The following is a 13970-nucleotide window of genomic DNA, read 5'->3' as shown; positions in this document are numbered from 1 at the left end:
CTTCTGCACTGCTGGTGGGAATGCAGACTGGTGCAGCCACTGTGGAGAACAGTATGGAGCTACCTCAGAAGACTAAAAATGGAACTCCCATTTGACCCAGTGATCCCACTACTAGGAATATATCCCAAGAAACCAGAAACGCCAATCAGAAAGGATATATGCACCCCTATGTTCATAGCAGCACAATTCACCATAGCTAAGATTTGGAAACAGCCTAGGTGCCCATCAGCAGATGAGTGGATTAGAAAACTGTGGTACATATACACGATGGAATACTATGCTGCGGTAAAAAAAAAGGAACTCTTGCCTTTTGCAACAGCATGGATGGAACTGGAGAGCATTATGCTAAGTGAAATAAGCCAGTCAGAGAAAGATAAATACCACATGATCTCACTCATTTGTGGATTATAGAGAACAACATAGACTGATGAAAAGGGACAGACCCAAAGACTGAGAAACAGCGATCAGGCTATCAATCCCCAGAAGGAAAGTAGGGGAGGGCGGGGGTAAGGGGAAGAGATCAACCGAAGGACTTGTATACATGTATATAAGCCAAACCAATGGACATGGACAACAGGGGGATGGGACCATGAGTTTGTGTGTGTGTGTGTGGGGGGGGGGGAGGTTGGGGGTTAATGGGGGGGATGAGGACACATTTGTAATACCTCAACTAATAATAATAAAAAAAATAAAAATAAAAAAATAAAAAATAAAAAAAAGGCTATTATATGATAACTATTTGGGCTTATCCCAGACGAGGAAGATTTTTTTAAATTTAAAAATCAATCATTATAATTCTCCATGGTGACAGAATAGAGGGGAATAATCATGTTTTACCTCAATAGGTAGAAATAAAACATTTGAAACATTGAGCACCTTCTCATGTCAAAAACTACCAGTGAACTAGGAATGAAAGGGCAGTTTCTCAATTTCATAAAGAGGGGAAAAACCAAAACAGCTAACATCCCACTAAATGGTGACACTTTTGGTGTCTCTCCTAAGGCCATTTGTATTCATCATTGTAGTGAATGCCCCAATCTTATTAATTAAGAATTAATATGACAAAATAAGAAATTAAAGCCATAAGATTATAAACCAAGAAGCTTAACCATCTTTATTTGTAGGGGACATGATAGTCTATATACCAGAGAACATTTACTCCTGTTCTATATGCTCTTTCATCAGTTAAGAGTCTGCATAGTTAGTACACAGTTTGCAAAGTTTGTTGGAGAACCTAATTAGCCATGTAATAAACTAATCCAAAACAAAGGACTATGTTTGCTTTATCTACATCTTCAACTAAATATAAATAGCAGCAAAACCAAACAAAGTGAAATACTTAGTGTATACAACTGCATATAGTACTATTAGATCTATACAAGTCAATCAGGGGATACTGAATTTTTGTAGAAATAATGGCTATAAAAGATAACTTTCAAAAGCAATCCTTTTACAGGTAAAATTCAAGAGTTGATTTGCCAGTTAGTTTTTACCATGTATAATTTTTATATGTATAAGAATTGATCAGTCTGAAGATACTTTTAACAAAATATAATGCAAGTTGAATAAGTTGAAATTATGTAACTGTGGTTTTAGAATAATGAAATTAAGTTGGTTTACAGGAATTTACTTGGTGTAATCTCTTATACATACTTTAATTTGGAAATTAAAGGAGAGTAACTAACAAAAACTGGAGAAATGAAGACTTTCAGATTACAATGCAATAGAGAGATTTCTTGTGAGGCTGATTGTAACTTTTGGGGAAATACCAGGGGTAAGTACACCAGAGTCAAGGTGCCCACATCAATAGTTTACTTGCAAGGTTCCATACTGAGTTTGCCTTATCTTCTCAGAGTGGTGGGTTAGGGTAACGGTCCCAACAGATGAACAGCTGTTACTGTAGGTGAACAGCTGCACAGCAGGAAAAGTGTGTTTGTTTGTTTTTTAACTCACTGGCCTTATTTTTTAAAAACGTATTTTTATTCATTTCAGAAAGAGAGGGAGAAAGAGATAGAAACATTGATGAGAGAGAATCATTGATTGTCTGTCTCCTGCAAACCCCACACTGGGGATCCAGCCTGCAACCTGGGCATGGGCCCTGACTGCAATTGAACTGTGACCTCCTGGTTCATAGGTCAACGTTCAACCACTGAGCCACACCACCTGGACAGGCACTGGTTTTTAATTTCGAATAGAGTGAAGGTGAGCAACATGGAGTTTCACAGGAATTTCTCCTTAGACAGCGTTAAAGAGCTGTAACTTGATGCTTGTGAATGTCTGTATTTGAATAACTGGGAGTTAAACAGTTACTGAACAGACTGGCCTATGGAATTCCTATGAAAAATAATTGGTTTCGTGTATATGTTATATTTTATATGTTTATTCATAAAGACCTGCTTGTAATAAATATAAAATTTTTAAAAACCTGCTTGTATCAGTCACCTCTTCTGTCCTGCCTCACATTTTCTCAGTCCATTTCCCCCACCTCCCCCCGCCCCCCAGCGACTGCAAGGCAACAGCCCCAAACTTTAGCTGCACTGCAAGTCTTCTGCATTGTGTCCTACGGCTTTCACACGCTGTGGTCGGACACCTGTGAGAAGGGATTATCACCTGTGGGAGCTCAAAACTGCAGATGTGGGGGGATTAACACCTCAAGGACAGTCCTTGACTTTGTGGAGTGGGGATCATTGAACATTTTTGTGTGTGTATACAGATAACATAAACATTCATTTCTCATAAGAATATGCATAGAAATGGAATTGCTGGGTCATAGGAGGTCCATATTTTTACATTTAATAGATACTGGTGAACAGGTTTTCACAGTGCTTCTACCAGTCTCCCTTTCATCTTCTCCACAACTCCCTCATATTTGATACTAGAGGCCCGATGCATGGAATTCATGCAAGAGAAGGCCTTCCTTCCCCGCAGCTGCTGGTACCAGCCTCCCTCTGGCACCCAGACCCGGGCTTCCCTTGCAGCCCCGCCTTCGTCCGCAAGGACGTCTGGTCTAATTAGCATATTACACTTTTATTATTATAGATAATTAACCCCTTTAATTTGAGCCATTCTTGTGTGGGTATTTTTAGTTATCTAATTGTTGTTTATGGTTTGTATTTTCCTGTTGACTAATGGTACTTAACATATACCTATTAGCCATTTCAATACACTCTTTTGTGAAGTACCAGTTTACATTTTTAGCTATTTGCATATGTGTGTGTGGATGGGGGGTGAGTGGGATGGCGAGGGGGTGAGGAAGGAGGTTGGTCTCTTTCTTATTGAAGTTCTTTACACTGTCTATATACTAGTCCTTTGCTGAATATATGTATTGTGAATATTTTCTACCAGTTTCTTGTTTACATTTTACTCTCTTAAACTTGTATTGTGATGGAAAGAATTTTTAATGGGACACGTCTATATTAATAAAAGGGTAATATGCTAATTAGACCAGGCCTCTTCCGGACAGCCTTCCGGATATCCTTCCTGACAAAGATGGGCCCAGGCGAAGACATCCGGCGTCCCAGGTGACTGAGGCCGGCCTGGGCAAAGCCGCCCATGGTCCTGGGTGCCTGTGGCTGTGGCCAGCCTGGGTGAAGCTGACCCAGGTCCCAGGTGCTTGCAGTCAGCCAGAGAGAGGGAAACCCAGGTCCTGGGCGCCTGCGGCCGGCCAGAGGAGGGAAACCTGGGTCCTGGATGCTAGGGCCACGGTAAAGGTAGTTAGGGGTGATCATGCTGGGAGGGGAGCAGTTGGGGCGATCAGGCAGGCAGGCAGAAGTGGTTAGGGGTGATCAGGCAAGCAGGTATGTGTGCAGTTAGGAGCCAGCAGTCCCAGATTGCGAGAGGGATGTCCAACTGCCGATCTAGGCCCGATCCTGCCAGCAGGAGCAGGCCTAAACCAGCAGTCAGACATCCCCTGATGGGTTCCGGATTGCGAGAGGGTGAGGCCGGGCTGAGGGGGCACACCCCCTGCATGAATTTCGTACTCCAGGCCTCTAGTTAACTAATATTGTTCTTTATGATGACTGTTATCTACTCCTGTAAATTATTTACTCCTTCTCCAAAGTCATGAGATATTCTCCTTAAACTGTGATATTCAAACTTCAGTGGGAATCAGCAGCATCGTGGAGGTGTTTAGTTTTGTTTATTTAAAAAAAAAATGAAATTTTTTTTTAACATACCTCCAGAATGTCTAGTTCTTTACAGTAAGGTCAGGAAAGAGGTTTAAAAATTTGCATTTTTATACAACTTTCAAATGCTGCTGATTCTGGTGGTATGAGGATCACACTTTGAAAACCACTTTATCTGTAAGAAGCTTACCTTTTACATACAGATATACACTATACCTGGACTTGATTTTTGTGTGTGCTATGTAATGGGGATAAAAGTTAATTTTTTTCCATGTTAGTCAACTGACTAAAAACAATGATATGCAGCACCAATTATGTTGTAATTTAAGTGCCTATATGTATACTGACCTGTTGCTGAACTCCTTATTTTTTCCCAATCTTCTGTGAGTCTATCCTTGTGCCAATGTAATGTAATTGAGTAATCTTAATTACTTTAGATTTAATAGATCTTGATAACCACTACTCTTCCAGCTATGTTGTTGTTGTTGTTTTTCTTCAAGTGTATCTTGTAAAAGAAGAGGAAAAATTGTAAGAAAACAATACAGAAGTACAGGCTTTTTGGAAGCTAAGGGTCACTTACTGTCTCTGAAGTCTAAATATCTGTGAGACACCTCTGTTAAAAAGAAAATACATTTGCAAGTCAAGAGGATTTTGAAAAGTGAAGAAGAAAATAAGATTTTGAAAAGCAAAAATACCCAGTGTATGGGCTGAATTTGTACTTCCTAAAATTTATATGCTGAAGTCCTAACCCCCAATATCTCAGAATGTGACTGAATTTGACAAAAGGCCTTTATGGGGATCATTGAATTAAAGCCAGGCCCTTATGATAATCCTTAATCCATTCTGAATGGTATCCTTCTAAGAAAAAAATTGGGCACATGGACACCAGGACCAGGGATGGGTGTGCACAACGGAACGGTGATGTGAGCACACAGCAAGAAGATGGCCCGTCCAAAAGCCAAAGAGAGAGGCCTCAGGAGAAACCAACCTGCTGACACCTTGATCTTAAACTCTGTCCTCTTAAACTCTAAGAAATACATTTTTGTTGTTTGAGTCACTAACTCTGCGAGTAGCTATGGCAACCCTAGCTAACTAACACATCTAGTGTTGGCAAAGTTTTCTTCCAGATGATTAGTCATTAAGCAAAATAGGAACAAGTATATAACAGGCATTGCAGGATAATAATTAAATATTAAGGCAGCATTTTCAGAACATATTAGGGAAATATCAAAATCAACTTAAAAACATATAGCAAAGAGTTTCTTCACTTACTTTCTATCTTATAATAAGAGCCTTGACAAAATAAATTAGAAAAAGAAATAAAATATTAAGTGCAATCTACCAAAAGAGGCACCTGGCAGGTATGTGAATTTTTATCACTATCTAGTGATTGCTAGAACAGTGAGAACTATTAAGCAGTATAATCAATCAATGTTCTCAGACCAAGAATTCTCATCAGTTTTTAATTGATGAGGTAGGTTATATCTAACACACCGGTATTGTTGCTTGTTATGTAGGTTTAGTTTCAATACTTTAAGTATCTTTATAAATTTAAACCCAGCTGAAATATATTCATAGATATATGGGTCTCAATGCCAAGGTCTGACATAATCATTGCAGCCAATATTCTGGTGCTCAGATTGAGCAAAGCCACATAAGTAGTGCAAATATATAGTAGATAAAACAGATTTTAAAAAAAATATGTTTTCATTGATTTTTTTAGAGAGAGGAAGGGAGAGGGAGAGCGAGATAGAAACATCAATGAGAGAGACATCAATCAACTGCCTCCTGCCCGTCCTCCTAATGGGGACTGAGGCAGCAACCTGGGTATGTGCCCTGAACAGGAATTGAACCTGCGATCTCTTGGTTCATGGCTCAGTGCTCAACCACTGAGCACCACTGGCTGGAAAGATAAAACATTTGAGACTCTTTCCATCCCTGTACTTTCCCTCACATGAGAATTATCACAGTCTTCTCGAGTTATGTTTTGTGCCATCATTCCAGAAATAAAATCCATAACTGTGATTTACATATTACACACAGGAATTTAAGGGCCACACAATAAAACAATGCTTTAGGTTTGAAAGTGAGTGAGGATGGAAAGACTGAGATGATAGTGAATGGACAGGGACTATGAGAAAATGGAGAAGAGGCTGGGAGCTGTGCTGGAGCTAAATGGAGAATGACTGCTAAGACATGCAGATGTGAGAAACAAGGAAGGACCAGGATATGGAAACAAGTAAGTGCCTATCAATAGAGGATGGCTAAGAAAGTGGTAGCACAGATATACAATGGAATATTACACAGCCATATAAAAAGAACGAAATCTTACCATTTGTGACATCATGGGTGAATCTAGAAGGTATTATGCTATGAAATAAGCCAGTCAGAGAAAAATAAATACCACATGATTTCACTTATACATGGACTCTAAAGAACAAAATTGAAACAAACTCATAGATACAGACTGCCAGTTGCCAGAGGTGGGGAGGATTGGAGGAATGAGTGAAAAATGAAAAGAGATTAAGAAATAAAATGCAGCTCAGCTGGTGTTGCTCAGTAATTGAGCAACCAATGAACCAGAAATTCATGGTAAAATTCAGGTCAGGGCACATGCCCGGGATGTGGGCTCCTTCCCTAATGTGGGGTGTGCAGGAGGCAGCCAATCAATGATTCTCTTTCATCATTGATGTTTCTATATTTCTCTCTCCCTCTCCCTACCCATCTGAAATCAATAAAAATATTTTTTTAAAAAAAAGAAGTAAAATTGATAGTTACAAAATAGTCACAGGGATGTAAAGTACAACACAGGGAATATAGTTAATAATACTGTAGTTACTATGTATGGAGCCAGGTGGGTACTGAAAATATTGGAGGGAACACGTTGTAGGGACATAATTGTCTCATCACCATGCTGTACACCTCAAATTAATACTAAATAATATTTAACATAAACTGTAATTGAAAAGTAAAGTTTAAAAAAATGAGGGAAAAGCAAAATGGGGAGGAAGAGCACATGAATGGGGAGAAAAAGGAGCCCAGGAAGACACACAGAATGCTAGAGGGAAAGGTGACAAGATTAGAAAACATTTATTTCTTTCAACCCAGTTATTCTACAGATAAGAAAACTGAGGGCAGAATGCTGATGTGTTTTCTCCAATTTCCTGCATCCAGCAGCTGTCTCATCCAGGAATGTATCTTGGCTCTCAGTCCTCAGATCCTTTTAGGGCAAGAAGCACTCACATCAGATACACATAGAGGCTGGAAGCCAGGAAGAGGATAGAAAAACGTGAAGCCAAGTGGGAGGGAAAAGGCACATGACTGTAAGAGGCAGTGGATTTCTCTAGCAGGGAAGTTGAGGTTACTGCTGCTGGGGAGTGGGGGTTCAGATGAGTGTGTGGCACTGTGTGGGAGGGAAGCTCCCGTCTGGGTTCTGAGGAGAGCTTCAGAGGACAGAGAAATGCCAGAGCTCTGATGGTGTTTGAGGAAATAGTTGTTAGAGCATGAGCATGCTTGTAGCCTAAGCACTAATGGATCAAGAGGAGGTATTTCCAGGGAGGTCTGAAGACACAGGGGAAAACATGGGCGTCCTGCCCTGGCCAGTGTGGCTCAGTTCATGGAGGGTAGTCCCAGGCACCAAAAGGGGGCAGGACAGTTAACAAGATTATGTGCTCCCCTGAGGTGGGTACACCTGAGAGGGGTCTGGAAAAGATTACTTTTGACGTTTCAATGGTGTATTAACCTAAATGCACAAGAACAATGGACAGAGCTTGCTTAAGGCAAAGATACACCTGTTATAGACCTGGAGCAGACTACCCATTGTGACCTGCCTAGTTAGCAAGTTATAACAGGTCACCCTGTGAGGCTACTTTCTGTCACTGAACTTGTCAGATTACCACATGGCACTTTGTTAAATTGAGGTAGGAGAGGCAATTCTGAGGTCAAGATAAGGTAGGAAAGCTTGAGGCTTCAAAAGGTTGATAATAAGAGATGTTCATTAACTAACAGTCAGCCCTGCCATGTAGATTGGTTAAAAAATGTTTCTGCTGAAAGCTTATTACGGGCAAGTCCCCTCATTTAAATTCTTTAAGGAAGAAGTAAAAGTTTCTCATAAACCTGCAGGTACTTAATTGTCTTTGGCTCAACATAATTCCAATGCTAAGGCTCAAAATAATACAAATGCTAAAGTGGCACATTTTGGGGAGGCCTGTTCTGAACCCCAATAGCCATAGAGTAATTTATCTTATCAGCTTATTAGCACCAATAGGAATCTTTTTTGTTTGTTTGTTTCATGCAATTATTCCTTTCTTTTCTCCTAAAATTCTCTTGTTCTCACCCTGTAATGAGGACACTGTGGATTTCTGCTTGAATCTGTGCTTCCCAAATTGCAATATTTTGATCCCAAATAAACCCTTATTGCCTCATATTTTGGCTTTTTAATTTTAGATTAAGATAATCTTAACTTTTTTCCAATATATTTTAAGAATTAGCCTTTGATAATTTCTATTCATTTGTACATAAATAATAAAATAATAGCCAGAGCACATTTATCTAGAAGTTACAAAGGAAAACAACATTTTAAGAGTCTTTTAAACATTATAAGAATGTGGGTCAGCATGGCCAGCAAAGATCAGCTTATGATAAAACAAGCATGGAACATCCAAGCAGGGCCAATAAGAAGGAAATCTAGGATCAAGAACTCCAGAATATTCTATTAATTGAATTTCCCACAAATTATCACTGCTTTTTAAAAATTATAATAGGAGATTTATAGCATAACACCTGTGTAAACTTGATGCTTATTAGCATATATTTTAATCCTAAATAAAACTATATAAGATTCTCATTTCACCAACTAGAAATACAAGTAATGATTTCTGATGCCTTAAACAATTATGCTAAAAATCGAATACTCTTTGTAATACTTTAAACAATAAAACAAAATTAAAGAAAAACAATAATGGTACCAACCTCAGAAGGTTGTTGAAAGAATTAAATGGTATAACTGAAAAAAAAAATTAAAAAATAATTGGATGCCTAAACCAAAATATTCAATCAGTCAAACTTATTCATTGAGCCCCTTGCCAGGCATTCCATTGAACTGGGGACCCAGTACAACAGAGGTATACAGATCTAACACACTGAGCAAATCACTGAAGCCAAGATTGTGAGTGGGCAACATCAGTTAAGGGTTGGGACTTTGTTTCAAGAAGACTTGTTTTTGTAGAGTCTATATGGATACTAATAAAAGAACAAGCGTCCCGACCAGAACGACCAATCCACCAGTCGCTATGAGGTGCGTTGACCACCTCTCCGTCCCTCCCCTGTGGCCCAGAGGAGCCAAGGTGGGCGGGTCGGTGGGGTGGTGAGTGTGGCAAGCAGCAGCAGGCTACCGCACAATTTCGCGCGTTGGGCCTCTCGTATTATAATAAACCGCCCCACCCCTACACTAAAGTTTATAATCCTTAATTTATGTGTTTTCTTCTTAAGTAGGATAAAATCCCCTTGAATAAAGTGATTGCCCTGTATACCACTATATATTCATGACTTATTGCAAGGTGCTTGTATCCAGGCAGGTGCTAAGTGACTTTAGGGTAAACATTCATTTGGGTATATATCAATGCAAGTCAAACAGAGGAGATTTTTCTTCATGTTTCCAGGTTCCTGTGGTCTCTGTGATGGCTACTGGTTCTTCCCTAAGGATAATGGAGTAGCAGTTTATACTGTTACACAGGGCAGTCAGGATATTCTGAAAATCAAATTTAAAACAACCTATGAGATGTCAGAGATATGAATGTGGTGGGGTGGGGCTTAGACAGGAGAAGAGAGCATTTGAAGAAAATTTAAATTTGGCAAGAGGACAGAGTGACAGGGAAGAGCAGGGACAACAGAACATCAGGTGGGAATTGGAAAGCCTTTTGGTTTTATGCTTTCATTGTCTGAATGAGAAGAAAATGTCCCCAGAAGTAAACTGACTTTTCAATAGCGCATAGGACTTAGTCCATAGAGGCTGAATTAGAGAAAGATGAACAGAATGAAGGCTGGTAGCAAGGGGAGAAGTTGAAAGTCAGAAGTGGAGGGGAAATGAGAGGCTGAATCAGTGCCTAGAGTTTAGGGAAGTACCCCCCCCCCTTTTTTTTGGTGGTGGTTTGTTACTAGAAGAAGGAAGTCAGAATACAGGTATTGTGAGTAGATTTATTTAAAACAGAAGCCAAGGACAAACTTTCTTGAGAAGGAAATAACATCTGTAAACGAAATGCTGTTTCTGCTACTTCCATTGCTGGCAGTTCTCCTCGCAGCTGGTGACAATGAAGATGGTAAGAACTCTGGCATCTGCCCTGTTGGGTGCAAAAGAGGGTGGGTGAGTTGGCGTGTGTGTGTGTGTGTGTGTGTGTGTGTGTGTGTGTGTGTGTGTGTGTGTTCCTGTGTGGTGTGGTGTCCTCAAAACATACCTGGAGAGGAGAATGTCAGCATGGTTGTGAGTATCCCGTACTCTAGGACCCTGTGCCCTTCTGAAGGTTGTTTGTAAAGCCTGGGGCCCTGGGCAGCTGAATGTCTGCTGAGGTAGCCATGGCCTCCCTAATCTCCAGATTCTGAGTGTTTCCTTCCTGGCACTTTCTTCATTCTCTCTCCTTCCAGATGCCTTTTCTTCTCCTCATTCTTTGTGTTCTTTTGCCTCAGCCTTCCAGGAGGAGATCTCCTTCAAAATTATCCACAGCTCTTCCTTCTACAACCGTTCCTGGGTGAAAAGTCGGCACTCTGGTTGGTTGGGTGATTTGCAGACTCATGGCTGGGACACCAACTCTGGCAGAATTATTTTCCTACATCCTTGGTCCAAGGGCAACTTGAGCAAGGAAGAGATAAAAGACCTGGAAAAATCCTTCCGTGCGTTCTCCATTGGTTTGCCGCACGAACTTCACAGATATGCCAGTCAATGGCAGCTTAAATGTAAGTTCAATTCCCAAAATGGGGAGGTGCAATGTGCTGGGTGAGGGGTGTGTGTGTGTCTCAATCAGTTCCTTATTCCAATTTTCCCCACATTCAATCTCATCAGCATTCTCTGTCTGTACACTTCATTCACCCTGGGTTATTAAAATCACAACTCTCACACTATGTGAGTTATTCTCTTACTCTCACTATATTATGTCACCTTCTTTCAACAATTGGCTCACCTCAATTTCCAAAAAATGCCAATTTTTCCTCTACCTTCAACCACCACCAATTACACTTCTTCTAAAATTCTGTCAAAGCAAAGTTTGTTCCATTATCTCAAAGCCCCCATACTACTTCTATTTTCTTTTTTCGCTTCCAAAAATTTCATCTTTTTATTCCCTCTTTCCTCTAATTTATAACCATTCTTCCCTAGATCCCTTTGAGGTACAGGTAACAGGAGGCTGTGAACTGCACCCTGGGGGATCCATAGAAGCATTCACTCAATTTGCTTATCAACGATCAGAGCTCATGTACTTCCAGAACAATTCATGGTGGCCATCTGTAAAGGATGAAATTAGAGCTCAGCCTATAAGCAGACGATTCAATCAGTACCATATAGTCAACAAAATAGTACAGAGGATGCTCAGTGACACCTGCCCACGTTTCCTCTTGAGTATCCTTGATGCAGGGAAGGCAGATCTCCAGAGACAAGGTCAGTCCCACATCCTTCCTCCAAGTATTCACTAAAATATACCTTCCCAACTTCCCTTTAAATTGTGGATAAGGGGTCAAGAGGGAGAAGGATAATGTGTGATGAATTCCCAGCTTGGGATAGATGTGTCCGCCTAGGCCAGTGGTTCTCAACCTTCCTAATGCCGTGACCCTTACTACGGTTCCTCATGTTGTGGTGACCCCTAACCATAAAATTATTTTCGTTGCTACTTCATAACTGTAATTTTGCTACTGTAATGAATCATAATGTAAATATCTGATATGCAGGATGTATCTAGGCGACCCCTGTGAAAAGGTCATTCGACCCCCAAAAGGGTTGGGACCCACAGGTTGAGAAGAGCTGGTCTAGGCTGATGTGAAGATATGAACCTCCTAGTCTGTGTTAGAGTCTTTATCTGAGTATCTCTCCTGTTCTCTGCAGTAAAACCAGAGGCCTGGCTGTCCACTGGCCCCAATCCTGGTCCTGACCATCAGATGCTGGTTTGCCATGTCTCTGGCTTCCATCCAAAGCCAATTTCGGTAAAGTGGATGCGAGATGAACACGTACAACAGGGCACTCAACGAAGTGGAATCTTGCCCAGTGCTGACAGGACATGGTACCTTCAGGTTTTCTTGGATGTGGAAGCCACTGAGACATCTGGCCTGTATTGCCGGGTGAGACATAGCAGCCTAGGAGGCCAGGACATCCTCCTCTACTTGGGTAAGAAAGACTGGGGCCCACACTGGGAATGGGAGTAGATGGTCCACAGCAGAGCAGGGGAGCCAAGTAAAACATTTGGGATTTATGGACTCCAGACCCAAAAGAATGAAAATAATTAATTCAATAAATAGAAGAACTGAAAATGAGAGACCTGCAGAAGTAGGAAGATGTTGAGGGTTAGATGAAAGATTCAACTCTGAAGAGGGAGGAGAGAGGAAACAAGAACAAAGATTAGTGAGGCGAACACTCAAATATAAACGGCAGACCAGGGAAAGGCAGTAAACAGGGGGTGGGTTTGAAATGACACCTTGTGTGCACCCAAACCCACAGAGCATCATCAAGGCTCCGTGGGCTGGATCATCTTGGCAGTGATGGTGCCCCTGGTGCTTCTGACAGCTCTTGCATTTTGGCTTAGGAAGCGCTGGTGAGTTTTTTGTGCCCATCTTTCCTGTTCTTTCATCCTCTCCCTGCTTATCTTCCCACCTTTCTTCTCTCTCCTCTTAGTCCTTCTTTTCTCAGTCCCTTCTACTCTTCAATTCTCGCCTCCTCCTCATGCAGAGTAACTTCCATCTCTGTTCTTATCAGGTCACACTGTGAGCCGCCTGCCATTCTTCTTCCTCTGGAATGAGATCCAGCAGCCCTGGGGTTCCAGACATATTTAAACGCAGCATGGCGACAATGTCTGCTCAGCTCTCCATGTACAACTTTGGTTGCTTATATGTTATTTGTGTGTTTAATGGTTAGTTATTAATATAAGCTAAAGGTAATTTTGCAGGACTTGCTTTCGGACCAGTTCCGAGATAAAAGTCTTATTTCAACTCTGGATAAAATGAGATCCTAGCAACCGCTACATATTGAAAAACTGATGAATCTCAGGCCCATTCCAGATGTCACTTCTTTGTGGGGGCCTTTCCTGATTCACAAGTGGAAGCAGCCTCTGAACTCCCACCATGCTTTTCGGTGGACTTTGCTGAATCTACTTCTCACTTTTTATCCGTTGTTGCAGTCATGTAGGCCCCTTTTCACCTTCTAATTTTTATGCTTAAGAGCAAAGTCTATGTCTTTTAAAAATTTGTATCATTTTCAAAGTATATATCTATGTAATATGCTTTAAATAAAAGCCTGTGTTAAGTTTGCTTAGCATTTACCATTAAAATCAGGTACCTGAGGTTCTAGAGCAAAAAAGGAGGAAGCAAGGAAGTAACAAGTGACAATATTATATATCCTGCTACTTAACACAAATGCATTTTTCTATCAATTTGTGAAAAAGAATATACTATTTATAAGTAAATTCGGGCTGGAAGTGTATGAAAAGAAAATTTGAGGCACTATTCACAAAATTACACAGGAAATTCAGTATTTCCATTGGTCCGGTTCATCCACTGGTCCAGGCATCAAGGAATGAATCTTAAGTTTAGAATAGTACAGTAAATGTAGTAGTGGCAATTTTCCTGTTATTTCCTCTAAAAAAAGAAAATCTT

General features: G+C 40.7%; 1 protein-coding gene across 1 annotated transcript; it reads left to right on the top strand.

Annotated features, from left to right (window-relative positions):
- The first annotated feature begins 10380 nt into the window (after positions 1-10380).
- LOC132237908 (T-cell surface glycoprotein CD1a-like) lies at positions 10381-13367 on the top strand. Its single transcript, XM_059702452.1, has 6 exons — positions 10381-10441; positions 10806-11072; positions 11491-11769; positions 12211-12489; positions 12820-12913; positions 13075-13367. The coding sequence occupies exons 1-6, from the start codon at positions 10381-10383 to the stop codon at positions 13115-13117; spliced, it is 1023 nt and encodes a 340-aa protein (XP_059558435.1). The 3' UTR covers positions 13118-13367.
- Positions 13368-13970: the final 603 nt, after the last annotated feature.

Source organism: Myotis daubentonii, chromosome 7, assembly GCF_963259705.1.
Source record: "Myotis daubentonii chromosome 7, mMyoDau2.1, whole genome shotgun sequence".
NCBI lineage: Eukaryota > Metazoa > Chordata > Mammalia > Chiroptera > Vespertilionidae > Myotis > Myotis daubentonii.
The sequence above is the reverse complement of the archived record's forward strand: the minus strand, read 5'-3'. Positions and strand labels throughout refer to the sequence as shown.

Excerpts from the sequence above, each read along its gene's own strand:
- LOC132237908 (XM_059702452.1), top strand. The coding sequence starts at position 10,381 with ATGCTGTTTCTGCTACTTCCATTGCTGGCAGTTCTCCTCGCAGCTGGT. Across the intron at positions 10,442-10,805 it reads AGCTGGTGACAATGAAGATG|CCTTCCAGGAGGAGATCTCC; the intron begins GTAAGAACTCTG and ends CTTTTGCCTCAG. Across the intron at positions 12,490-12,819 it reads GGACATCCTCCTCTACTTGG|AGCATCATCAAGGCTCCGTG; the intron begins GTAAGAAAGACT and ends CCAAACCCACAG.